Raw genomic sequence first — 25,112 nt, 5'->3', positions numbered from 1 at the left:
GTATTTTTCTTTTCAAAACGTACTGCACGGACCACGCCATAGGATGATCTAAACCGTCATGCGATGGGCCACAACATAAATAGGTTGTGCCCTTAGGATGATCCTAGCCGATGGACGGTTTGGATCATCCTTTTTGAAAAAAACAGGACTAAAAGGGCTTACACCATACAAAATCTCCTGTTGATGTAGCGAGATTTTATGTGTGGGCAAGCACGTCATGTCCAATACTTCACAGTTTACATAAAGTAAAGTCGGCCCACAGGACTGAACTGTCATATTTTGATAATGGCACTACTCACTTTATTTGACAATTTTATTTAGCTCTTCTCTTCCATCAGAATACTCTATCAACATCCCCAATTGGAAAAGAGTAAGACAAAGTGAGTACCGCCATTATCAAAATATATGGGTGCAGATATCATGCCCTTATCTAAATGGAAACACAAAAAAACACATTTATTAATACATCTAAAATTCTAAAAATTTTATGTGGAAAGTTTGGCCAAAGAAACTCGTTTAATACGTTTAAAAATGGCATTTCCCTTATTTGCTGTAAATGTTTTAAATGGAGTATTAAATCAGAGGCAACACTAAGCCTAAATACAGCCATGGGGACAAGGCTCCTCGGTTTTACAGTAAAAAGTCACACACACCCCAAAACTCTCCTAGTGTCTCCAAGTGATAAGAGTGGATAAAAATCCGTAAACAAAAATCTCTACTCAAAATAGGATCGACTTTTTCTGATTTTTATCCACTTCCCAGGTTCAGGCTCATCTAAATCGTGCCCTCTCAAATCTCTCCCACTGCCCTACCCATCTCACACCACTTAGAGTGAGGCACCAGTATTTGCGCCACGAACATTGGCAACCTCGTTTCACTTTCTTTCTGTTATTTTTTTTTCTAATAAAAAGTTCATTGCCGATCAAATTCATAAACCTAATCTCTTCCCTTAGCTTCCAGTAAGATGTTGTCTTCTCACTTGTAGCTACCAAAATGCAAAAGTTGACAGTAGGCATGCCAATAGGAGACGATGTAGCATCATTAATTCAAGTTCATGAATGACAAAGACCCAAGTTTCAGAGAGAATCTCAGCAGCTTCTCATCTGTTCTCATTTGCAGTCGGCAACTTTAATACAGATCTGATTTTTTACAGGTGGGCTCTTTTTGTTTACTTCTATCAATTTAGGCAAACCATTCAAAACCTTCTCAAAGACCTAAACGCATATAAGGTAAGAAGTAGATGCTCAAAAAAAAGTGAAGAGCTAGAAATAAGTCAAAATTGAGCATGAACAGCCCATTCACAATTCGCTAGTTTTTTCTGCCTATTTGAGAAAGATTCACAGTAAGCAGTGAGTAAAACAGTCTAGCCACCATGACAAAAGATGTAACCAAGATATCGAAGAAGGCTTAAAAACGATTTTGAAATTAGAAAAGTCAAAGCATCTCATCAAAATCCTTAGGAGTCGGAATCACTGAACATATCTAAGAGCTCCGGCATGGACCGTAAGGTGTCATCAATTCGCCCCTCGATCCATGAGAGTCTCCTCTCGAGTTTCAATGCTCCAAGATGCATGATTCGGGCATCGATCTCCACAAGCCTAGCACAAGCACGGAGTAATATATAGTAATCGGCATGTGCCACATAATTCAACATGCCATCCTTCATCTTCCTCCTGTAGTGCAAATAACCTTGCTTCTTAGAAGAGGGTTTTCTGGGAGGAATGTAAGTAAACCAATTCTCCTCCATGTTGGATTTCAACCTCCCTAGTGCTTTATCTTTCAGAGTTGTCGAGGGGTGACCAGTTGGAGGAATTTCTTCTTCTGAACATGAAGAGCACTTGCTTAGACTGCATCTTGTGTGATTGTTTGTGTCAACTACCATTTTGTTATTATCTATGGACATGCTATCATTACCTCCATGTCTCAATTGGAGAGCGATTTTCTTGTCGGCTGTTTTGTAATCCATGGTCTCCTTAACATGTGCTTTATGTGCTTTATCCTGCAAGGTTTTGTCATCTATACTAATATGACCTTCATCTCTTGAGCTTTTTTTGTCTAGGCCACTGCATCTCATTTCTGAATCCACTGGCAGGTTGACATCCTGAAATTGAGCAGAAAGTAAATATGTGACAGACTCGGATTTTATGGATGCATATCATATATTATTTATAAATAGAAAAATGTCGGCATTTTTTAGAACAACAGCCTACAATAAAAGAATTTATATTTAAACAGCAAGACAAAAATATGGTACAAGCATAATCCAACATATCCCAATGGTATGCAAGGGGGTTCAGGGGAGGCATAACCCGATACACTGACGTGTTTTGTTGTTGTCAACAACAACAATAATAATCATCTCGCAGAAAATCAATTTTACTGTAGTTAGATCCCAAATCGTTTCATTCAAGAGCATTTCAGTGTGTATTTTATGGAATTGGGTAGTGTGCTTTTTTCTAGTAACCAGAGCATTCAAATCTTGTATACAGTGACTACTCAGGACAATGTTATGCGTTCAGTTTTTCAGTATTTTTTTTTGTTTGGCTGGCAGTGTTTGTTATTTAATATTTATATCATTTATCATTTATTTTGGAGTGGTTCTCATGGTAGATAAGAGTTTCGCTTCTTATATTTGTGAGAGCAGTTATAAAGCTTTTTTCTTGGCATCACAATAGTCACTACATGTCTACATCCCTACTGCTACATAAACCAAGATCTGAAATACTTTTACAGAATCTTCAAATGGTTTAGGGCAAACATTGAATCCTCAAATGGTTTAGGGCAAATAGAAAACAATGCCAATGACCTGGGTTCTTAATTTTGAATCTAAACATCAGATATTTCTTAGATAATATGAAATGCGGTCAGAAATCCAGCATCTAATCCTCAGATGGACTCTTTTCCCGGCGACGATACATATCAAGATCAAAATAAGTGCTTATCTTAATTACTCAGATGTAAATTCCTGTCTCACTTTTATAGACATTTGTATATATCCTTGCTTTGGATCCCATTCATCTTCTGGTAAACATTAGTGAAAGGCATGTTGTTCTTCTCCAAGGGAATGATGGTGGCCACATCTTTTGGGATGTGATATCCGGACATTTGTATATATCCTTGATGTTGGATCGCACACATCTTCTGGTAAACATTAGTGGAAGGCATGTTGTTCTTCTCCAAGGGAATGATAATGGCCACATCTGTTGATGGATTTAATTCCCATAATTAGATCAATTGGCATTGACATGTACCATAAAATAATGCCAATTATATCTGAAACTGCACATCTATTACAAAAGCAGCATGATGCCCTTAGTGCTGTTGTAGCGAGTATGTAACTAATAATCTTGTAAACAGCTGGCAAGCCTACTTCATAATCACAGAAGCTCTCCTCTGAATCCTTTAGGTGTGTTTGGCAACGATTCTGATTTTGTTTCCTGATTTTGTTTTTGTTTACTGATTTTGTTTTTGATTTTGATAATAATTCTAAAGAATCAGAATCGTGTTTGGCAATTGACATAAAAAGTTGGAAAGCATTTAAAAAAAAAACAACCTTCGACTCTAAAATCTACAAGGGATACAACTTGGAACCCCGCGAGTATATTGATTTCTCACATTCAGGGTGTTCTTTCAACCCTTTCAAATACTAACAAACAACTTCAGAGATTTTTCTGCAAAGATAGAAGCAGACAAATGCTTATTAAGCCCGATATGGTGACCTTATAAAAAAATTAAAAAATACATGAACTTGTCATGAGATTCTACCCTTTCTGATACTAACCCGGACAAATCCTCCTCGTTGCTACTAATCCGGACAAGGCTGATAAATCAGGCCCAGAATCCATCTGAAAACCTCAAAACTCAAGCATGTCTAGATTCCTCTCCTAAAACATCTTCTTTAACAGCCATTAATGGAAGCTTCTTGAGGTTAGGGTTTCTACTGCAGAAAATAAAAAACAAAGCGATAGAGAGAGGGAGAGAAGAAGAAGATGAAGATGAAGTATTTGTTTTGGAGACTGGAATGTTAGAATTTAGTGAAATTTTCTTGAGATAATGTGAAGAAGATTCTGAGAAACAGAGGGTGTGAGTTAGGGTTTCTCCTCCGCCATTGTACTCGAAGCTTCTGAGGGCCAGTTCGATGATTCAGAGGCAAGTGATTGCTGAAGGGTTTTGATTCCCATGGGCGAAACTTGAGAGAAGATGCAAGGAGATTTGTGCTTTGTGGAAGAAGGTTGTACGACAAAGGTATGTTTCCCTGTTTTTTTTTTTTTTTTGGAGATAGGTGGTATGCCGAACCCGACAAATCGTTTCGCTCTTTATGAGAAACGTAAAAAAGTTGATCCACTTTTTCCGATTTTGGAACAGAAAAAAAAATGGAAAAACATTTCTTTAAAACCGCACCAAACTCGTTTATTTGTTTTTGTGTTTCTGAAATCGGGAAAAAAACAAAAAAACGATCTTTTAGATCGTTGCTAAACACACCCTTAAGGCATTCAGTTGATCTACAAAAAAGAAAATAAATGGATAGGTTTATATTTTACTGAAGTATGAATGCTCCCATAAGTTTAAAAGGAGCAAAATTAATAGAACGCCTATAAGAATATGACTTTATCATTACGTTTTTTTTTTTTTTGAACGGTAAAAACTGATCATTATGTTCATAGTAGTTTCCTACTACTTCCAGTGCAAGTTTCCCCTCCCTTAACTCACTAACCTAGAGGATCGAGAGTAGATGAGCTGATTAGCAGATGCCTCTAGTATTATGATAACATCATGGTTAAATGACAATGCCTTCTTCCATTACAAAATGCAGCATATCAGGGCCTTTTATGATAGAATCATACTCTGATACAGTTTTGAATGGATGGATTAGAAATCACTGCTGTATGAAACCACATGACCTTCATGATCTGCATGGGTTCCAAACTAAAAACATTGTGAGAACCATAGCTTCAGTCAATGGGGTCCATGCACGACCAACAAGCTCAGAATTACAAGCCATTTTTACCTCATGGATTTCAAAGAACAGGCCTCAGTAAGAATCTCTCTACCTCCAAGGCCTATGTGAAGGATAGTTTCACTCGCTGCTTCTAAGCATGCCTTGGAAAGGATACACATATCTCCCAAGCCTTTTATAAAGCCGAGGAAAACATTCTTTAAAAAGACGGCCCAAACCAGGAATCCTCAAGAAGCAAGCTTGTGTGCCAGAACTTGTCATCACTTATTTCTTCAAAGTTCTCAGCAACATTCCTTATCTAATATGACCTATATGGGTGTCCAAGGCTAAGAAGGGAACTTTCATTATCCTTTACATGATGTTTTCCCAGTGCACGTTTACGAGTCATGGTGATTCTCAAATTACTTTGAGCTCATCATCTAAGGGTCCACATGACCAATGGTACACCCTGCGAAGCTTACCATGTTGAAACTCAAGTTCTAGAGAGTGAACTCTAGTCAACCAAACTACAAAAGCATAGGTTACATTCCAGTATTTCCAACTTAAAGAGAAAGAAAAGAGTAAAATGACATTCCGAAAATAAAATGAATAAACAGAATGCCCCTAGATAGAAGGAATAACAAATATAACATAAGGAAAGAAATAATATAGACAAGGCTACATACACCAAAAATAGACATGTTAATGGCTGAAGCAACCACACTCCTCGTTCAATAGTAGCATAGAAATCTACGAGCAATAGCTTGTGAACCAAGAATAAATATCAATCATGAATCATAACCCCGTTAAACAAATAAGCAGTTTGTCATTCAGTAGTCATGGAAAGAACTATTTACAGATTGTATACGAAATGGAAATATAAAACATTATAAATTTTGAGCAGCAAAGCCTTCAATAGTTGTTACTCATAATTCTTGCAAGTTCCCATCTATACGCTGGCATAATCACAAGGCTTGGAAATTTCCCAGGAATTACAGAGAAGCCAATAGAAAATCTTAGAAGGGAGGTATCAAAATGTAGTTCACCTAAGCTAGCAAGGGGTGTTTAGAGCTAATGGGGCTTCAGTGAGTTAATCATAGAAAAAGATTTTAGTCGTACATATATCTTTTCTAGATTGTGTACTTTATTTTGATCTTAAGTGTAAAGGTATAGTTGTCTTTTTATTGTTGCAACTGGTAGTGTAGAATATATGCACATTGTAATATCTCTTGAAATAGAAATAACTGTCATTAAAATTTGTTTGGCACTATATAGGTCACTAAGAAGTTCATCGCAACTTCAAAGATATCAACTTTCTATATGGAATTAATTTTGATTGAAAATCCATGTAGTTCTCAAGTAGAAGTTACTATAGTAGTTTCCAACTTTCCATTATTCAATAAATAAAATTAATATATTACTTCAGGGCAAAGCCAAGTATTTGTAAAGTCATTAATGTAAACTGCTATGATGAAGTATGTTGAACTATAATTTATAAATGTTGTTCCGAAGTAGAAACTGAAAACATGATTTTCCATCATGCAATATTTATCAAATTCAGTTCAAGAGAAATCCATGAATTTCAAATTTACTTTGCAGTAACTTCAGAACGACGGAAATAGTCTGATCTTCTGAAGTAAACTTTATAAAATTAAATAGTTATGACGAAATTATATTGAACTATCAAATTTACTATGCATTTACTTCAGAATGATGGAAATATCTGAGCCATTTCTTTGACACAATTAATACCATGTCATTTTTTTATTTATATTTTTATCAAATCTACTAATTGTTTGACAACTGATTCTATGCTACACTATCCAAAAATTTTCAGCAGCTTCAGAATTGACCAAAATAGATGATTGTCAATTAGTTATCAATAAATATTCTGCATTATGTCCAAAATGCTTAAACGTAATCAAATAAACAACAAACTGACAGAAGTTATTAGAAAATTCTTGCTGATAACCTCTTCACTTTCTTTTCACTGAAGAAAGGAAGTGAGCCTTTCTGGGAAATGCAAAATAATATCTCAACAATTAAAAGTACGACTCTAAACACATAAATGATACACGTGAAACTGATGCAAGCCCCTAATTTTGTAGACACAAGATGGCATAAAGGGCCAGTCAAAGAGTATAGTAGCATTCTTGGCCCATGCTATGCATGGGTGAAAAATAATGGGACGCACCCCATGAAAACATGAGGTCCGCACCCTATGAATGGGCTTGGGTGGAGATCATAGGATTCACCCCCATCAAAACAAGAGGTGTAAAATGGAGGGACCCACCCTATGCCTGGATTTGAGTGGAGATGGTGGGACTACTCATGGGTGTGAAACGGTGGACCCCACCATATGTATGGGTTTGTGTAGAAAATCTAGAGATGGTGGGACCTACCATATCAAGACATAAGCTGTAAAATGGTGGGCCCCATCTTATCAAACATGCGCTGTAAAATGACGGGCTGCACCCATGCTATGCATGAATAAAAAAATCCACCATAAAAAAAATTCTAGTAGAGTTTTTGAAGGAAAAAGTTTTGCAATAAAAGGTTTCCATGGAAAGAAAACGAATGACGAAAGGAAAGAAACATGGTTAGTATATATTATAGATGATGCAATCCAACCTCATAAACAAGGAGAAGATAACTCAGCCGAGAAAAGGAGAAAGAACAAGTGTCAAACTTGACCCTTATTGTGTTGTTACGACAAGGTAAGCCAAATGTCTTGCTCATGTCAATAGAATGAGGGACCCATTTCAAAAAAAATGTCAATAGGATGAGGGGTTACTTGAGAATTTTATTGATTTTTCAGACGAATTTCATGTGAGTTTAGAAAGTCCCAATTTTACATTTTCAGAGATTGGTTTTGAGTTGGAAATTCTATTTTTAAGTATAATTATAATCTAAGTTAAATAAGCATTTTTCGTGCCTGCTTTAGTGTTAGAAAGTCCCATTGCTGGATTGGCATTATGCAAGGAAACTCTTTGCCCTTTACTCTATTGTTTTCTCTTTGAAACAACACCATAGCTTGCTCTACATCTAGTCATTTATTCAGTTATGCACTTAATTTCGCTTTGGGTTGAATTTAGTTTGAAACTTGTTTTTATTTTAGATACAGTGATATATCCAAAAAAAGAGTCTAACCCACTAAAACTAAAACTTGTGACTGGAGCAAATTACCTCTTCATTCTCATATAAATTCCATAACTGTTCAATTATACTCTCCTCTTCATATGACGTCGTTAGTCCGGCAAAGACAACATCCTTGCAGTATTTGAGGTACGAGGGCAAGTCCTTTGAATAATCTGTCCGCAAAAGAAGAAATAATTAATAAAAATAGTAGATCTCAACAATTAAAGCCTTTCCTTCTCCTTCAGAGCATATAAATATACATTCTGATAATATCCAGCTAATAACTACATCTAGGTGTCCACAGGTATAAGGCAAAGGTATATATAATTTTTAAGTGGTTTTATAATCAATGACATTTATAATGAAAATAATGACAACCAAAGTAACATCTCGACATATAGTGGAATATTTTGAAGCTAAATTTTAGAGAGTTACCAGGTATTGCATTGAGATTCTCATACGCTTTTTCAAGCTTGCACAACAATTCTGTAGCATCCAATTCGGAACTCTGAGTATGGGATGAGCTCGTACTTGGCGTTTTGTGTATTTTCATGTCACCCGAATTATCAAAAACATCACAGCCGTTATTATCGGTCACTTTCTCAAACGTATGTGAAGGGTCTGATTTATCTGATCCATGATTAAGTTGGACTACTGGGTTACATGAAGAAATGGGGTTGTTGATATTGGATAAACTCATTTCCCACTTACCAAAGCCATGTATATTATACAAAATCCGTATTGCAACAATTAGTATTGACATCACACAAACGCGAGTTGGCAGTCGATATGGATTTGCCGACAACCATAAATCTGGAGAATTAGCCCATTCAAAAATACGGCACGCCTGTGGAAGAATCTTTTCAATGGGAAGGTAAAGCTCTCTGAGATAGCGATGAGCTATTGCATAAAAGTTAACTGGAGGAAGGTGCAGGCCAATCTGTTCAGCAATGGAACCTGCAAGCGATTCTAACTGCCATGCTCCAGCAGCTCGACATGGCCTAAACAAAGTCCTCGAAGTTAATGGGCATGCACTTGAAGGAGTCCCAATATGCTTTTCAATGTCAACATAAGCAGCCAAGTAAGGGAGCTTCCCCTCAATTTCCCATTTCAACAAGTCTGTTGGTAGAATCGCCTCCCTGGCAACATGACAAGCTAAAAAGCAAACAGCCAAAGATGAAGCCCGCGGTATTTTCTTTCTCAGATTTTTAAACCAAATCATAACTGCTCTCTCTCCATACAAATTACGAGGCTCTCCTCTGTATCTATCACTATTAAGCTTGCGCATTTTTTTTGCTTCTGCAGAAAAACAAAAACGATTAAGAATAGTGTAAACATGTACAAAAGGTAAAATTCTTATACCCACTGACATAGGACTTATACTCCAATACTCATAGTAGGAATTAACCTAAGAAGCACATACATAACCTTGAAGAAGAAAAGGTAGTAGAAGAAAAATCAAAGGGACGCAAAATGCCAAAATCATTAATAATCAAAATAGGATGCTAATCCCAAAGCCTGATTCAAGCAATCCAAATGTACCATAATGTGGATATTCATCTATTACAAAAAAGTGGGGAAGCATGAGACTTATACTCCAATCCTCATAGAAGGAAATAACCTAAGAAGAACAAACAAGACCTTGAAGAAATAAAAGCAATTAGAACACAAATCAAAGTGAAGCATGTTAAGAATTTTCACAAAAAAATGATTGACTTGATGTCTTCCTGCCAAAATGCCTTGGTTTTCCCCATAAAAAATTCACAACAAATGGAGAAAGCCAACGATAAAGTTTTAACATTAAGGGCAATGTTTTAAGAGATGCAATTGTATACAAGTTTTAACTAGGTGCGTCCTTTGTAAAGGAGATGATGAATGCGGCAATCACCTTTTTTATCCATTGCTCGTGGCCAATTGTTTGGAACCATATTCTTATGTGGTTTGATTTCTCTTGGGTGTTCTCCACATGTTTTTTCTCTCTCTTGGAAGGGTGCAATAATGGAATCACCTTGGTCAGAAAGGAAGAATACTTTGGAGCCTTTGCACGTTTGCGGTAATTTAGTGCTCTGATCATAAAAGAATCGTATACGTCCAAGGATATAAAGAAAAGCACTAGCGGTTGGCTTGGGAGGTGAAGATGTTGATTATCTTGTGAGCCAGCAGGAGGAAGGAGTTTTCTAGTTACTCCATTAGTGACATTTTGCGGAATTGGGCCACCATTACTTCTGATAGGGTGCACAACGCTAAGTTCACTCCAATGTGATTTAATTACTTTATTATCAGGTGCGCCAAATTACAGCAAATGGGCAAAAGGCACCAAATTACCGCAAATGGGTAACAGCACCAAATTATTTGCATTCTGATTTTCCTTTCATAAATCTGGAATTTTGGAATTTTAGTGATTAAATGATTCAATACTTCTCTTCCAGTGTTATTGGATCATAGAAATTTAAACTACACATGAGCCAACCGCTAGTGTGAGAGCAGAATCAGAGTAGAATTGAGATCTTACCTTTTTCACCATCCTCTGTATGGGCAACCTCAGAATCAATAATCACTTCATTAGCCCACCCCTCATCAAAAACCCTAGAACCCGCAACAAACCTCAACCAAATCGTCCCCGCCACTCCACAAATCATAGCACTAACCCCAAATTTCTCCACCAAAACCTCACACTGCATCTGAATCATAACCTGAATCCCCTGCACATACCGACTCCGAACCCCATTAGCAAGCTCATCCGCATCTGGATGCGAATTCTTCTGGTTCCCAAAATCCATTGGGACCGAAATCTCATCTTCAAATGAATAGGGTTTTTCCACTTTAGGGTTTAGGGTTGGGGTTTGTGATTGAGAATGAGAATGATTTTGTTCGGTTTTGAGGTGGGATTTGGATTGAGAGAGAATGGATCGATTGTAGACGGAATTGTGCATGGCTTCTTCTCCTTGAGCGATCATGTCGATGATATCTTGAGATTGGAATCCACATGATTTGCAGTAGAAGAATCCATCATCACCGTCTTCGAATCCGACATTGCCACAGCTATCGCAGTACAAACTCCCCACATCGCTCATTGGATTTTGGACTGAGATGAATGAGAAAGCTAAGCTAGGGTTCTTACTTAGGGTTTTGAAATCAATCTCGCGCCTACTTCGAGGGTTTTTATATGGTGTATGCCCGTAACGTGCAGTATCTTTAAAGTCTCTCGTATGGTCCAGTGTCAATCAAAATGGTGGTTTTTTATGTGGTGTAAGCACTTATGGGCCCGTATTTTTCAAAAAGTACTGTATGGACCACATCATAGGATGATCCAAACCGTCCATCTGATGGAACACAACGTAAATAGGTTGTGCTCCGAAAATCATTTCCATAGGATGATCCTAGCCCTCTGATCTATAGAGGTTTTCATAGATCGGAGGGTTGAGATGATCCTATGGATATGGACGGTTTGGATCATTCAATAGTGTGATCCGTACTGTTCTTTTTGAGAAATACGGGACTATAAGGCTTACACCATATAAAAACTAGCCGGAGAACTGTTGTACTGTACAGCAAACACCATAGGTTGTGCCTATGATCGTAGCCCTTCGATCTATACTGGTTTTCAAAATATGTAGTTCATACAGTATATGCCTTATTTTTCAAAAAAGCGATGTACGGCTTATGGATGATCCAAACCGTCCATTTGATGGGCTACTAAATCGGTTGTGCCCAAAAATCATTTCCATCGGATGATCCTAGCCCTATGATATATAAGAACTGCATATTGGGAAACCCCTCTATAGATCGCAGTTGGGATCATCCTAAGGAATTGATTTTTGGGCACGACGTATGTTGTGGCCCGTCAAATGGACGGTTTGGATCATCCTATGGTGTTAGCCGTAAGGTAATTTTGAAAATTTCTGGACTATACGGGCTTGCACCATATAAAATCTCATGGGCATTTTACAAAACTGAAGTTACATGCTAAAAAATGGATTAAACTACATTGTATAGAAATACGGAGTGAGCCCCAGATTGGGGTTCAAAGAGTACCTGTGTTGAGCTTCACAAATGGTTCGGGCAGGGTTAAGGCCGGACTATATGAGCTAAAGAGTTATTCAAGCAGGAACAAAGGAGTTGCAGTTCATTATCTAGAAAACTATCCAAGTCATGGTCTATGAAAGTGATGTCTTCTAAACGGTGGCAAATTGCATGTCGATCAGTGGAGAAATGTTGTATCCAACACTCAGAGAGAAACTGACAATGACCCCATAGAGCCTAGAGCAAATAAGTCACACTGATAATAAGGGCTCCGAGCCTATTCTTAATTAAGAAGAGTCAAATGAAAAACATGCATGGTTCAACCAAAGAACGAAAGTGGAAAATTAGTCAGATTGGGATGAAAAATTTCATTCTGTGTGGTGTAATGCACCTTTCCTAAATGGTAATATCCACTCTATAGACATACGAAGACTATAATATTAGGGCACCGATATTGGCATGAACATATTTTGATAAACGGCGCGAACTCAACTTGTCATATATGTTTTAAACAGCTGTCAAAGGCTGCTGACAGTTTTTAGGAATTGAAGCAGCTGGTTAAAACATATACGAAAACGTGAGTTTGTGCAGATTATCAAAACATGTTTGTGCTGATGTCAGTCGTGTAATATTATTTCCCTTTTTTGTTCTTAAATAGCAGGGTTTATAAATAAAGGCAATTTGCAAAGGGAATTCAGCTGGTTAAGGGGAAGTGGTTCCCTAATATTATACAGAAAACCCTAAAACAGAGTACCTCTTAAACCATAGGGAAAAGAAACCTCTCTGCCTACCACCAAATCACTCCAACGACTCAGTTCATTTAAAAAAGCTCATTGTTATCATATTTAGTGAATCCCCTTCTGCTATTGAGAAACACAAAGGATGAGGATAACATCTTTAGGTCCTATAATAGGACTCCTATATTTACATCAGAATTGGATTCAAGTATGACAAAATAATCCACTTATTATCTGTAATGACAATGCCAGAAGGCCCTGAATTACTACAACAAACTTCCATCAAGGTTTAGCTTCAAGAAGCCTGCCAGAAGTTTACTCATCTCAACACTAACTATTTGAAACTGCCTTCAAATATGTTGGCATATCAGATATCACAAACCGTGATACACCAGATTCATTCCTCACTAATATCACACTTTGTTTCTTGTTATCTTCTCCAATGTTAACTCGACCCTAAGCCCGTTAAAACAAATCAAATTCAACCACAAGTTTGTCGGGCCGTGAGCTACCCCTTCAACCCTTCATCTGTTTGTCCACACAGCCTTATGTCTTGCCGACAGTCAAATGCTCTACATTTGAAAAATCCAGCTCTTATACGCCCTCTCTCAGACCCTCTTTGCCACATATATCTTAAGGTAAGATCATTCTTATAAGAGTCCAATGACATACACATCATTGTACACTCTAAAAACTAAAGAACTAAATACATGAGTCATGTTTGTAAGGAAAACTACCATAGCAAAGCCTTACAAGATTGATGCTAGGTTTTAAACTTTTAATATTGAGGAGGCATAAGGAGCATGCTAGGGAAAAATAGGGGGTGTTAATAATACTCCCCTATTTATTTCTATGCTAGGTTTTAACAGTGACTTTTGAGCCTTGGAATCTTGTATTGGGCAGGGAGTTGCCTCCAAAAGTTGCAAAGACTCTTTAGCTTAGAAGCTGCTCATCAGGATTTGAAATTTTGAATATTTAAGAATTTCTATATGCTGAAAAGACAATTTTCTCAATTACTAAGGTGAGAATAAAATGGAATATTAACGTGATTTTTGCTCTCAGGAGTGGAGAAACAGAACCTCGAATATTTTATGCAAATCCCTACAACTTCTACCAAATTTCCGCCGTCTTTTGTGAAATTCATATATTTTGATTTTTGACACATCAATTTCTTACATCTTCCATCCAGCGAATACCTAAGGATGTGAACCTCCTCTACTCTGACTCATCAAGTCATCCAATTGAGCAATTTTTTTTAATGGTTATATTGTACGCTATCCCACCCCCAACACTACATCACACTTCCTTAATAAACATCCCTTTCCTAAGGACTACCTACAACTGAGAAAATTCCAACACTCTTAAAAGAAAGCCATTATGAACTCATCCAGGTTTAGTGCCCTATCTCAATGCACCTCGAATATTGTCGATCACACTTCATTTTTCTCGAACTCCCTTTCTAGCCACTACCTATCTTTGTTGTGGGAAAGGATCAAAAGAGTGGGCATTCAACGTAGGCCTCAGGACATTTTACTTCGCAGAGTTCAAAATAATCAACGATTGTTTCTTATACTTCGATAGGTCTACCAAATCATCATCCCTTAAACACATTTTAATAAATTGTCATCCCTTGAAAACCTTTTAATATGATTCCCTATTTTTTTTTTTGTTAACATTCATCATATGGTGCAAAAATCTCATTTTCTTATTCCCCTTCTTCAAACATGGCATACTTGATGTTGTCTCCAACTAATTTTCTAATTATGCTATAGCACGACCTGGGTTGCCCCAAGTGGAACTGGGATAATGGTGCAAAGTTCATTGATGATTAATTTTTTGATGTTAGTCCATTATTTCATATAGTTTATACAAATCTAATGGATTGGAGAAAGTTCTATAAACTGTATACTATATCATTACATAGAATGCTGTGCTATGAAGAAGTACAGATAAACTAAAATTTGAAGATAAAATATGTTTTATTTGGCCATATCCTATTTTGATTTTTAAAAATCTTACAATTTACATATTGAACCAACCCTCCAATGATTTTATGATCTGGTTCAGTTTTATACCCATGACTACATATTGAAAATTTGAAAATCCAATTGAATTTCCTTGAAGCTCTTCTCACCCTCGGTTTACCTAAAGATTTAAGTTGACAAGGACATTGAAAACAAGAATGCGAGCTCACCTCCCTTGCTGTGTAATGTTTCATCAACAATTCATTCCAGTTGAGCTCCTCCTGCCAAAACCAAAATGCTAATATCTTGAGAAAAAATAGAATTGGTAACTTAGAGCATATTTTAAGAATAAAAAAAAATTCATGACATATAGCCAAAGATTTTTTTCAAGAAAACTGGGATCTTGATTGTATAAATAACTGAAGCCAATAAAAATTTCTAATCCAACAATGATCGTGGTTAACCACAGGTTATCAAGGTATTCAATAGATGCTGAGGTGCTCGCTCAGCTAAGTGAAAATCCAGAATCTCAAGGAGCTTGTAAAGTCAACAAGTCAGACGCCTGTGGTGAAACTTGGTTATGTGTCTCGGGTCTATGGTTTAGGCAATATGAGTAATTCTCTTTGGAATGGAAATAAGAAGCCCTAATATGCAAAAAAAGAATGCTATGATCACTGAAAAAAGGATCAATAGTACCATTAAATATTTGTACATCCCATTAAACATATGTACCTTCCATACTGCACAAAGATCAGACTCGCACTCAAAATATGTCTGTGGATCTTGTTTCAAGTAATCCTCCAGCAACCTAAGCATTAGTCGCTGCAGTCAACAAGAAAAAAAAAAAAAAAACAATCAACAGAAAGATATAATTTCATAAAAAAATAATAATAAATATATTACTAAATCAGAGACAACTCGGTGTAGAATGCCCATCCTATCGGCAAGCTCTGAGAGTTGGAATGATGCCCATGGAGTAACTTATGGCCTTGAGAGTGACTCAGTTCGCCTACCAAGTGGTTAAGCAAATTCAGACAATCTATGGATAATCAGTCGGAATACAAGCATTAGAATGAATGCTCTTTCGACAAGAAAAAATATATCGAAAGCAGAATAGTACAGAAAATCCAATCAACAGTCAAAAGCTCCATTGTTAAATTATGTATCTAACAAAACTATTTAGAATATCCAGTAAGCCACCAAGTTTTTGCCAAATATTTTGGAGTTAGTATAATCAGATATCAGAAAAACTGGGAAGAACTGCCAAGATAACAGAACAAGTTCCTGTTTAGATGGTTGGTAAGGACTACGGAGAGCTTCTCTTGGTGTTAACAATGTAGGGTTTCAGCCAACCCCCCACCCACCACGCACACACACACCCACCCACCCACTACCTCCAACTATTGGATTATTGATTCAGGAGCCTCCAACCATATGACAGGTAACTCTGCCTCTCTTCGTTCTTTAACGCCCTTTCCCTCTGCCTCTCATACAGTTACTTTGGCCAATTGGACCACTGCCCCTATTTCCGATGTTGGTACTATTTCTCCTCACTCTAGTCTTCCTTGTCCTCGGTACTTTGTGTTCCTCAGTCTCCCTTCAATTTACTTTGTGTTAGTAGGGAACCGGAAGCATTGTACGCTACCGGAAACATTGCAACGCCACCAGAAAATTAGTAACGCCAGCGGAACTTCATTTCTTGGAACATAAATTTAAGGTACGCCACCGGAGACAGTGTAACGCCACCGGAAAAATAAGTAACGCCGGAGGAACTTCAGTACTTGTTTAATATAAAGTGTTAAAAATGAGAGATTGTTCAGAACTCACTACCTCTTACGTTTGCCCTCCCTGGCTACCATCTTCCACCTGTGTTCCAAAGATTTCCTACCTTTCCCATTCTTCTGCTCTCAACTCGATGGAAGGCTAACCCGAAAAGAGCATAGGGATTATCAAGTACCTAGAGGGGGTTATCAAGTCTCACAAACTATCTCCGGTCAATGAAGAAAACGAGAGAGAGGGATAGTCACCACTCCCACTAAGGTCTTCATCATATCCCTAAGGCTCGGAGATCCCGATTGTTCCTCCTCCTTTCCATTCTGAGCTCCAGACGGAGGATCCGTGGAACTTACTTGCCGATCATCAATTGGAGCTTCCTGTATTGATAATGTAATTGTTTTAGTTAGTGAGTCGTTAGCTGGTGATATTAGCACTACCCTTTACATTCGCAAGGATATGGGGGCGAAAGTGTCTTCTCTCTCATATGTCTCAAAAGGGGGTTAGGTCTTATTCTCAGTTCCAACTTCATTCAGATTTGATGATCCAAGTCATCCATTTTGTTGGGCACAAGGCAATCGAACAAGTATTGCATCAATTGAACTACAATTTTGCTACAGTTACAAGACACAGTTACAGTTACAGTTATGCATGTTTATGCCAGATATACAATTTTGCTAACTAGATTGCTATGCCAGTTATAGTTATTACATAGATTGCCAGTTATTCTGTAAGTAGTTATTGATATCATGTTATTTGTGCCTCAAAATTATGTCTGCTCACCCCACAATTTCGTCAAGAGCCCTTGAACGTTGTTGTTGTCTGACAAACTTGTTCTTATATTATTTGAAGTGTTGATTATCTTCTTCATTTCCATCATCGGGCCCAAAACCATTTCTGCCACACACACACACACGCACACACTGTTGAAGTATGTCCTATTATGTTTGTGCATGTGAGTATTTATAATGGAGCCTACAATATGAGGAGCATACTTGTAATCAATGTTTAAAATTGTGGATGTGGCATGGAACACGGCCGAAGAATATCCTAGTTGACTCGGCACGATGCGGTCGAGTACTTGGTTAACACGGATGAATACCCGGTTGACGCAGCCACAATTCAGGAGAGTCAAAATGGAGTTTTTATTGACTCTGTAGGGCAAAATGAGGCAGACGCGGGGGAGTTTTAAAACTATGCTTGTAATATTATTATTTTTTTAAATTGACATATTTCATTAATATTAAGATAGTAATCGGGACCAGTAGTCCCATCCTGCGTTACCTATGCTTGTAATATTTTGATTCTCTCATTAATATATATATATATATATATATATATATATATATATATATATATATGAGTTAAGTGAAGCTACACATACGCGTAGCTAACTTAGCTACACTAACAGCTTAAAATACAGTGGGCCCACATTGTTTGGGTGATCCAAACCATTCATTTGATAGACCCTCACATTGATAGGGTGTGCCCAAAAAATCAGCTCCATAGGATCATCCCCACCCTTCAAACTGTGGAGGCAAAAATGGACAGATTTGTGAAGGTTTTTACGCGTCCATTTTTGCCTCCACAAATCGTAGGGTTGGGATGATCCTATAGAGCTGATTTTTTGGGCACTCCCTATCTATATGAGGGCCCATCAAATGAATGGTTTGGATCACCCAAACAATGTGGGGCCCACTGTATTTTAAGCCGTTGGTGTAGCTAAGTTAGCTACACGTATGTGTAGCTACACTTTTCTCTCTCTCTCTCTCTCTCTCTCTCTCTCTATATATATATATATATATATATAGAGGAAAATGATTGTGAGCTTGAAGCTCATATAGCTTATATGAGCTTGAGGGCCCAAACACATGGGTCCCACATTTTTTGTGGTGATCTAAACCATTCATTTGCAAGGCCCCATCATAGATAGGGTGTGTACCAAAAATCAGCTCCATTGGATCATCCTAACCCCTCCAAAAACGGAGGGAAAAAATGGGCAGATTTGTGGCAAACGGTGTCTGTCCATTTTGCCCTCCACTTTTGGATGGGTTAGGATGATCCTATGGAGCTGATTTTTTGTACACACCCTATCTATGTAAGGGCCTTTCAAATGAATGCTTTGGATCATCTTAACAATGTGGGCCCACATGTGTTTGGGCCCTCAAGCTCATATAAGCTATATGAGCTTCAAGCTCACAATCATTTTCCTCATATATATATATATATATATATATATAGAGGAAACTGTTGGTGAGCTTAAGCTCACCAAACTTATGGTGAGCTAGCTTGCCCAATCACATGGGTCCCACATTTTGGGGAGTGATCCAAACCATTCATTTGCAAGGCCTTATCATAGATAGGGGGTGTACCAAAAATCAGCTCCATAGGATCATCCTAACCGCTCCATTTGTGGAGGACAAAAAGGGGCAGATTTGTGTCTGTCCATTTTTGTCCTCTACAAATGGAGGGGTTAGGATGATCCTATGGAGCTGATTTTTGGTACACCCCCCATCTATGTAAGGGACTTTCAAATGAATGGTTTGGATCATCCTAACAAAGTGGGCCCCATGTGATTGGGCAAGCTAGCTCACCATAAGTTTGGTGAGCTTAAGCTCACCAACAGTTTCCTCATATATATATATATATATATATATATATATATATATATATATATATATATATATATATATATATTCACAATCATTTTCCTCATATATATATATATATATATATATATATGAGAGAACATTTCCTACATACTTGTGTAGGTAAGTTACCTACACACTAGCTTAAAATACAGTGGGGGCCCACATTATTTGGGTGATCCAAACAATTCATTTGAATGGTCCTCACATAGATAGGGTGTCCACAAAAAATCAGATCCATAGGATCATCCCAACCCTACGTTTGTGGAGGTAAAATGGACGTGTATAAACCTTCACAAATTAGTCCATTTTTTGCCTCCATAGTTTGAATGGTTAGGATGATCCTATGGATCTGATTTTTTGTTGACACCCTATCTATGTGAGGATCATTCAAATGAATTGTTTGGATCACCCAAACAATGTGGGCCCCCACTGTATTTTAAGCTAGTGTGTAGGTAACTTACCTACACAAGTGTGTAGGAAATGTTCTCTCTCTCTCTCTCTCTCTATATATATATATGAGGAAACTGTTGGTGAGCTTAAGCTCACCAAACTTATGGTGAGCTAGCTTGCCCAATCACATGGGTCCCACATTTTGGGGAGTGATCCAAACCATTCATTTGCAAGGCCTATCATAGATAGGGGGTGTACCAAAAATCAGCTCCATAGGATCATCCTAACCCCTCCATTTGTGGAGGACAAAAATGGGGCAGATTTGTGTCTGTCCATTTTTGTCCTCCACAAATGGAGGGGTTAGGATGATCCTATGGAGCTGATTTTTGGTACACCCCCCATCTATGTAAGGGACTTTCAAATGAATGGTTTGGATCATCCTAACAAAGTGGGCCCCCATGTGATTGGGCAAGCTAGCTCACCATAAGTTTGGTGAGCTTAAGCTCACCAACAGTTTCCTCATATATATATATATATATATATAATACAATAAGCTGGGATGAAAAGAAGAGAGTTTTTTCCATTTTTTTGAAAATCACATGAGAATTACACGTCACATTTTTTGACTTTTTTGAACAAATGCACCCATTCAACTCATATAATTTCAATCTTACCCCCCTATACATGCAGCTTCTGTGTATACCTCCTTTTAAAGAGAAAGATATACACTGTATTTCTGTGTATAGAAAGGAATACCCTAGAACAGAGCTCTTTCTCACTGTCACATTTCCCCTGTCTCTCTGGCCTTGCTCCCCACGCCATCTCTCTCTCTCTCTCCCCTCATGTCTTCTTCTTCTTTCTCATGTCCCATAAAGTGATAATGGCGGTAAGAGTAAAAAAGAGCGGTTTATTCGTGGGTAAGGGGAGAGTGATGGGGTGGCCCCCACTGCTGTTACTCATCTCCCTCTTTTTCTTCCTTGAAACCCTCATTTTCTCTCCCCCTCTCTCTGTTTTTTTGTTTTTTGGTTTGGTTTTGGGTTTGTAATTAGAAGTGGGTTTTAGGAGAAAAAGAGAAGATGGGGGATAAATCTGAAGTTTTGGAGGCTGTTTTGAAGGAAGCTGTGGATTTGGTACTAGATCTAGACTACTTTTTTTATTTTTTTATTTTTTTTGTGGGTTTTATTTTCTTGGATTTTGGTTTCTTGGTGGGTTTTTGATGATGGGTTTTATGTATTTCTTTTTTGTGCTTTTGTGGGTGTAGGAAAATATACCAATAGAAGAGGTTTTTGAGAATTTAAGATGCAGCAAGGAGGGTTTAACTTCAGAGGCTGCTCAGGAGAGAGATTGGGTATCTTTGGCTACAACAAACTAGAGGAGAAGAAGGTTCTGTTTTTAATTTCTGGGTTTTTTTGTTCTGTTTTTGTTGTTACTCTGATTTTTGCTTATTTTCATGTTTTGGGTTTCATTTTGCTGTTTTTTTTTTGTTTGAATATTTCAGGAAAGCAAGTTCTTGAAATTCTTAGGGTTTATGTGGAACCCTTTGTCATGGGTCATGGAAGCTGCTGCAGTTATGGAACCCTTCACATCACTTCTTTTGACTTTTTCCTTTCATTTCTTAGGGTTAACAATCAAAGTGTAAGGAATTGGATTTTTACTTTCACTTTAATAAGGCAAGACCATCTCTCTCTCTCTCTCTCTCTCTCTCTCTCTCTCTCTCTCTCTCTCTCTCTCTCTCTCTCCTCATGTCTTCTTCTTCTTTCTCATGTCCCCTAAAATATCAACACCATCCTCTTCTCTATCAATTTTATCACACCCTCTCTGTCTCTGACCCAACCAGTATAAACGGAATATTTTTTTTCCCATTTATTTCCTTGGCTTCCATATTACATAAAGCCTTCCTTAGAAATATAATATGGCCGATTCATTTCCTTTCCTACACCCAAACATCTCTCATCTTGAAACCAAAAAACCTACGCCCAAACACTCTCATCTTGAAACAAAAAAAAATTTGAAATCCTGAAATCTTGAAATTTCGATTTCTCTCTACCTTCCCCATACCCTAACCCATTCTCCCTACCGGTTTAATCGTGATGGGAATCTTGACGGAAATCTTTGAAATCTCGATTTCTTTGCATGATCATTCGATTCTTTACTGCTATTTTGTAGCCCAATTTGTTTCTTTCTTTTTTCTTTGGCCTAATTTGGTATGTTATTGGATTGCAGAAATGAGTTTTGGGGCTAATTGTTAATAGTGAACTTGGGTATAACTGAGGTTGGTGAGTTTCCTTTTTCATAACTTCTGTTGATTGTTTTTGTTTCTATTTTCTCATTTTCCATGTATAGGAGGAACAGATTTCGAGTTCTTTAAATTTCTTAGATGGTTTTTTTTTTTTCAAAAGCAGCAGCGGAATCCTGAAGATGTTGGTATCGTAGGCAACACAAGGCAGTCCCAATCTCTTCTGCCACTTTCTACCTTATTATTTTGTAACATTTAGAGCTATTTATTGGTAGATCATGCTTTCATGTATGGGTGTTTCCACCAGTTAATTATCGTATGGGCTTTATCATTCTTCTTTAAAATTTTATTCACTTCATGTGATGTTCTCATAGCACAATTTGCACCAGGTTTGCTTTACGTTTTCCTTCAGTTCATGTGATGCTCTCAAAGCACAATTTCCACCAGGTTTGACTCAAGTTGCAAGCTCAGGGTGAACAAAGCATGTGTTTATGGTGTAACAAGCAGGCACTGTGAAGAACGGTCAATGATATCTTCTTCTACATCTTTTCTTTCTTCATTTGGATTGAATATTTAATTTAGATTGTTCCTTGGTGTGGCAATGAGGTGTGGGCTTGAGAAGAATTTTAAAGAAAAGTGGCAATGTAGTTTCTTTATGTATTGATTTTGTTCGTGTCTTTCCAATGTGGTTTTCATTGCGTGGAGAATTTCACATGGTCTTAGTTCTTGAGTAGAATGTTGAATTCTTTGGAATTGGGATTTATGTACCAACATTAGTATTTCTTTTGTTGCAACTACGAGAACAGATAATTGGTCCCATAAAATCTCACACAGTTCATCTTGATAGAAATTGAACCTGCTTAATGGATTCTCAAGATTTTCATAATGAATGGTGGTGAAGAAAATTTGGAGGTTATGCTCGGGAGATGGGACTTCGAAGCTTTCTGGACATTGTTTTGGCCCTGGGAAAAAAGTAGGCACCCAAAGGATCGACATATATTCCATTATCTTCATCTGCATGTAATGGTTTTTATGACAATAGCTGATGTTCAAACCCTATTTCGTTGTATTTTTTATAGGCTCAGGATACCCTATTAAATTGATATATGTGTGTACCGCAAGTTCTATCCATTTTAAATTGAGTCAGAAATATATCTTTATATTTTGCCAAATTAATCAATTAATTGTCTTAATTGAGTTGGTCGGAAGTTGATGGTCGTTATACATGGAGTTCAATGAGTTTTCTTGCTAATTACGAAGAGGATAATTTTCTTGCCCCCCTCCTTATGGTTTTTTAATAAAAAATCTATACGGTGATCTTAACCATCCGATTTAAGAGGAATTATGGAAACATCTATAGATTGGAGGGCTAGGATCAGCCTATGGAAATGATTTTTGGGGCACAACCTATTTATGTTGTGTTCCATCACATGGACGGTTTCGATCAACCTATGACGTGGTCCGTACAGTTTTTTGTCGGCCCGTGCATCGCACGGGTTTTTTACTAGTATACTATATAGGAGAAGAGAAAAGAAGAGAATTTTTTGAATTTTTGGAAAATTCTATGAGAATTACACATCACTTTTTTGACTTTTTTTAACAAATGCACCCATTCAACTCACATATTTTCAATCATACCCCCTCCTTTATGCTTTTTAACAAATGCACCCATTAAAGCCACATAATTTCAATCTTACCCCCCTCCTTTATGGTTTTTTAATAAAAAATCTATAGGGTGATCTTAACCGTCCGATTTAAGAGGAATTATGGAAACCTCTATAGATTGGACGGCTAGGATCAGCCTATGGAAATGATTTTTGGGGCACAACCTATTAATGTTGTGTTCTATCACATGGACGGTTTGGATCAACCTATGACGTGGTCCGTACAGTTCTTTGTCGGCCCGTGCATCGCACGGGGTTTTTTACTAGTGTATATATATATATATATATATATATATATATATATATATAGTAGAAGAGAAAATAAGAGAATTTTTTGTAGAATTACACATCACTCTTTTTGACTTTTTTTAACAAAGGCACCCATTCAACACACATATTTTCAATCTTACCCCCTCCTTTATGCTTTTTAACAGAAGCACCCATTAACGCCAAATAATTTCAATCCTACCCCCTCCTTTATGCTTTTTTAATAAAAAATCTATAGGGTGATCTTAACCATCCGATTTAAGAGGAACAACATATTATGGAAACCTCTATAGATTGGAGGGCTAGGATCAGCCTATGGAAATGTTTTTTGGGGCACAACCTATTTATGTTGTGTTCCATCACATGGACGGTTTGGATCAACCCGTGATGTGGTCCGTATAGTTCTTTGTCGGCCCGTGCATCGCACGGGGTTTTTTACTAGTATATATATATTAGAGGTAGTGAGTTCCCGTGCGCCCCATACCCAACTCACCACTCGCTAGTGAAAGAGGAGAGAAAGGTGTGCGGGAAAAAAAAACCCCACGCTCGATTCTCGAGATTCATGGGCCGTCTTGCGAAGATCTTCGATCCGAACCTCATATGTCAAGGGCTGGCAAGGTTTTGCACGTTGTATCGAATTAAACCACATGCTCCACCGCTTGTGCAGGCCCTCGTCAATTCCTTTGAGTTTCGGTCTTGCGACTGTACTCCCAAGGCGGAGTGTTTCACGGGTTAGCTGGGCCCTCTCCCTTTTTAGAATGGCTCCAGTGGCTACATTTATGTTAAGTCTGGTCGCTCGGGCCGTTGTACCTTTTGATTATGGTATGGTATTGTCAGAACAACCACAACTAGATCTATTCCGTGAACAGTCTCTTTCTCAGCCAAAGTCTATTTCGAGACCTTTCCATGACCTTTGGAAGCAACTGGCTCTCCCATGGGAACTGATTAGATAACGCGTTCACAACGTTCAATTGAATCAAAGAAGCCTAGAAAAGGGGGAGATGGTGGAAAAAGAAGAAGATGGATCAACAGTGGAAGTGGAAGAAGCTGCATCCTGAGCATCAGTGAGGAGTGCGTCTGATACTGCTTCTTCTTATGCCTCGAACTAAATGCATGATGAACAGCAATTAGTACCACATAATTGAAGAGTAGCAGTTTCTCAACAATTGTGTATATTGTATCCTTGCTCAAGTTTGTCAACCGTGTTATCAAGATATTATCATTGTTACAAAAAGCATCACATGTCTACGAAATAATTTCACTATAAGTCCCTATTACAACCAAAAAAAAAAAGAAAGAAACCAAAAACTCACAAGAACATCACAGAAAAACA

General features: G+C 37.6%; 2 protein-coding genes across 4 annotated transcripts in view; both read right to left on the bottom strand.

Moving 5' to 3' along the window:
- Nucleotides 1-1,279: 1,279 nt before the first annotated feature.
- On the bottom strand, nucleotides 1,280-11,286 carry LOC143861833 (TATA box-binding protein-associated factor RNA polymerase I subunit B-like). Of its 3 annotated transcripts, none has more exons than XM_077372773.1 (5): nucleotides 10,587-11,286; nucleotides 8,510-9,373; nucleotides 8,123-8,247; nucleotides 1,915-2,101; nucleotides 1,280-1,821 (listed from the first exon to the last, which is right to left on the bottom strand). In XM_077372773.1, exons 1-5 carry the CDS (start codon nucleotides 11,146-11,148, stop codon nucleotides 1,457-1,459), a joined length of 2,103 nt encoding a protein of 700 aa, XP_077228888.1. In that variant the 5' UTR covers nucleotides 11,149-11,286; the 3' UTR covers nucleotides 1,280-1,456. The 3 variants fall into 3 exon arrangements, with proteins under 3 accessions (XP_077228888.1, XP_077228889.1, XP_077228887.1); XM_077372774.1 differs by having other exon boundaries at nucleotides 1,280-1,818; XM_077372772.1 differs by having other exon boundaries at nucleotides 1,280-2,101.
- Nucleotides 11,287-14,778: 3,492 nt separating this feature from the next.
- The window catches only part of LOC143862143 (Protein prenylyltransferase superfamily protein), a 29,883-nt gene continuing 19,549 nt past the window's right edge, over nucleotides 14,779-25,112 (bottom strand). The window contains exons 8-9 of the mRNA XM_077373134.1: nucleotides 15,531-15,620; nucleotides 14,779-15,079 (exon numbers count right to left, since the gene is read on the bottom strand). Of these exons, the coding sequence (XP_077229249.1) occupies nucleotides 14,789-15,079; nucleotides 15,531-15,620 (381 nt within the window). The 3' untranslated portion in view covers nucleotides 14,779-14,788. The remainder of the gene's footprint in view (nucleotides 15,080-15,530; nucleotides 15,621-25,112) is intronic.

This window comes from Tasmannia lanceolata, unplaced genomic scaffold (genome assembly GCF_043159265.1).
Source record: "Tasmannia lanceolata isolate RefF3 unplaced genomic scaffold, GAP_Taslan_0.1 ptg000037l, whole genome shotgun sequence".
Lineage (NCBI taxonomy): Eukaryota > Viridiplantae > Streptophyta > Magnoliopsida > Canellales > Winteraceae > Tasmannia > Tasmannia lanceolata.
The sequence above is the reverse complement of the archived record's forward strand: the minus strand, read 5'-3'. Positions and strand labels throughout refer to the sequence as shown.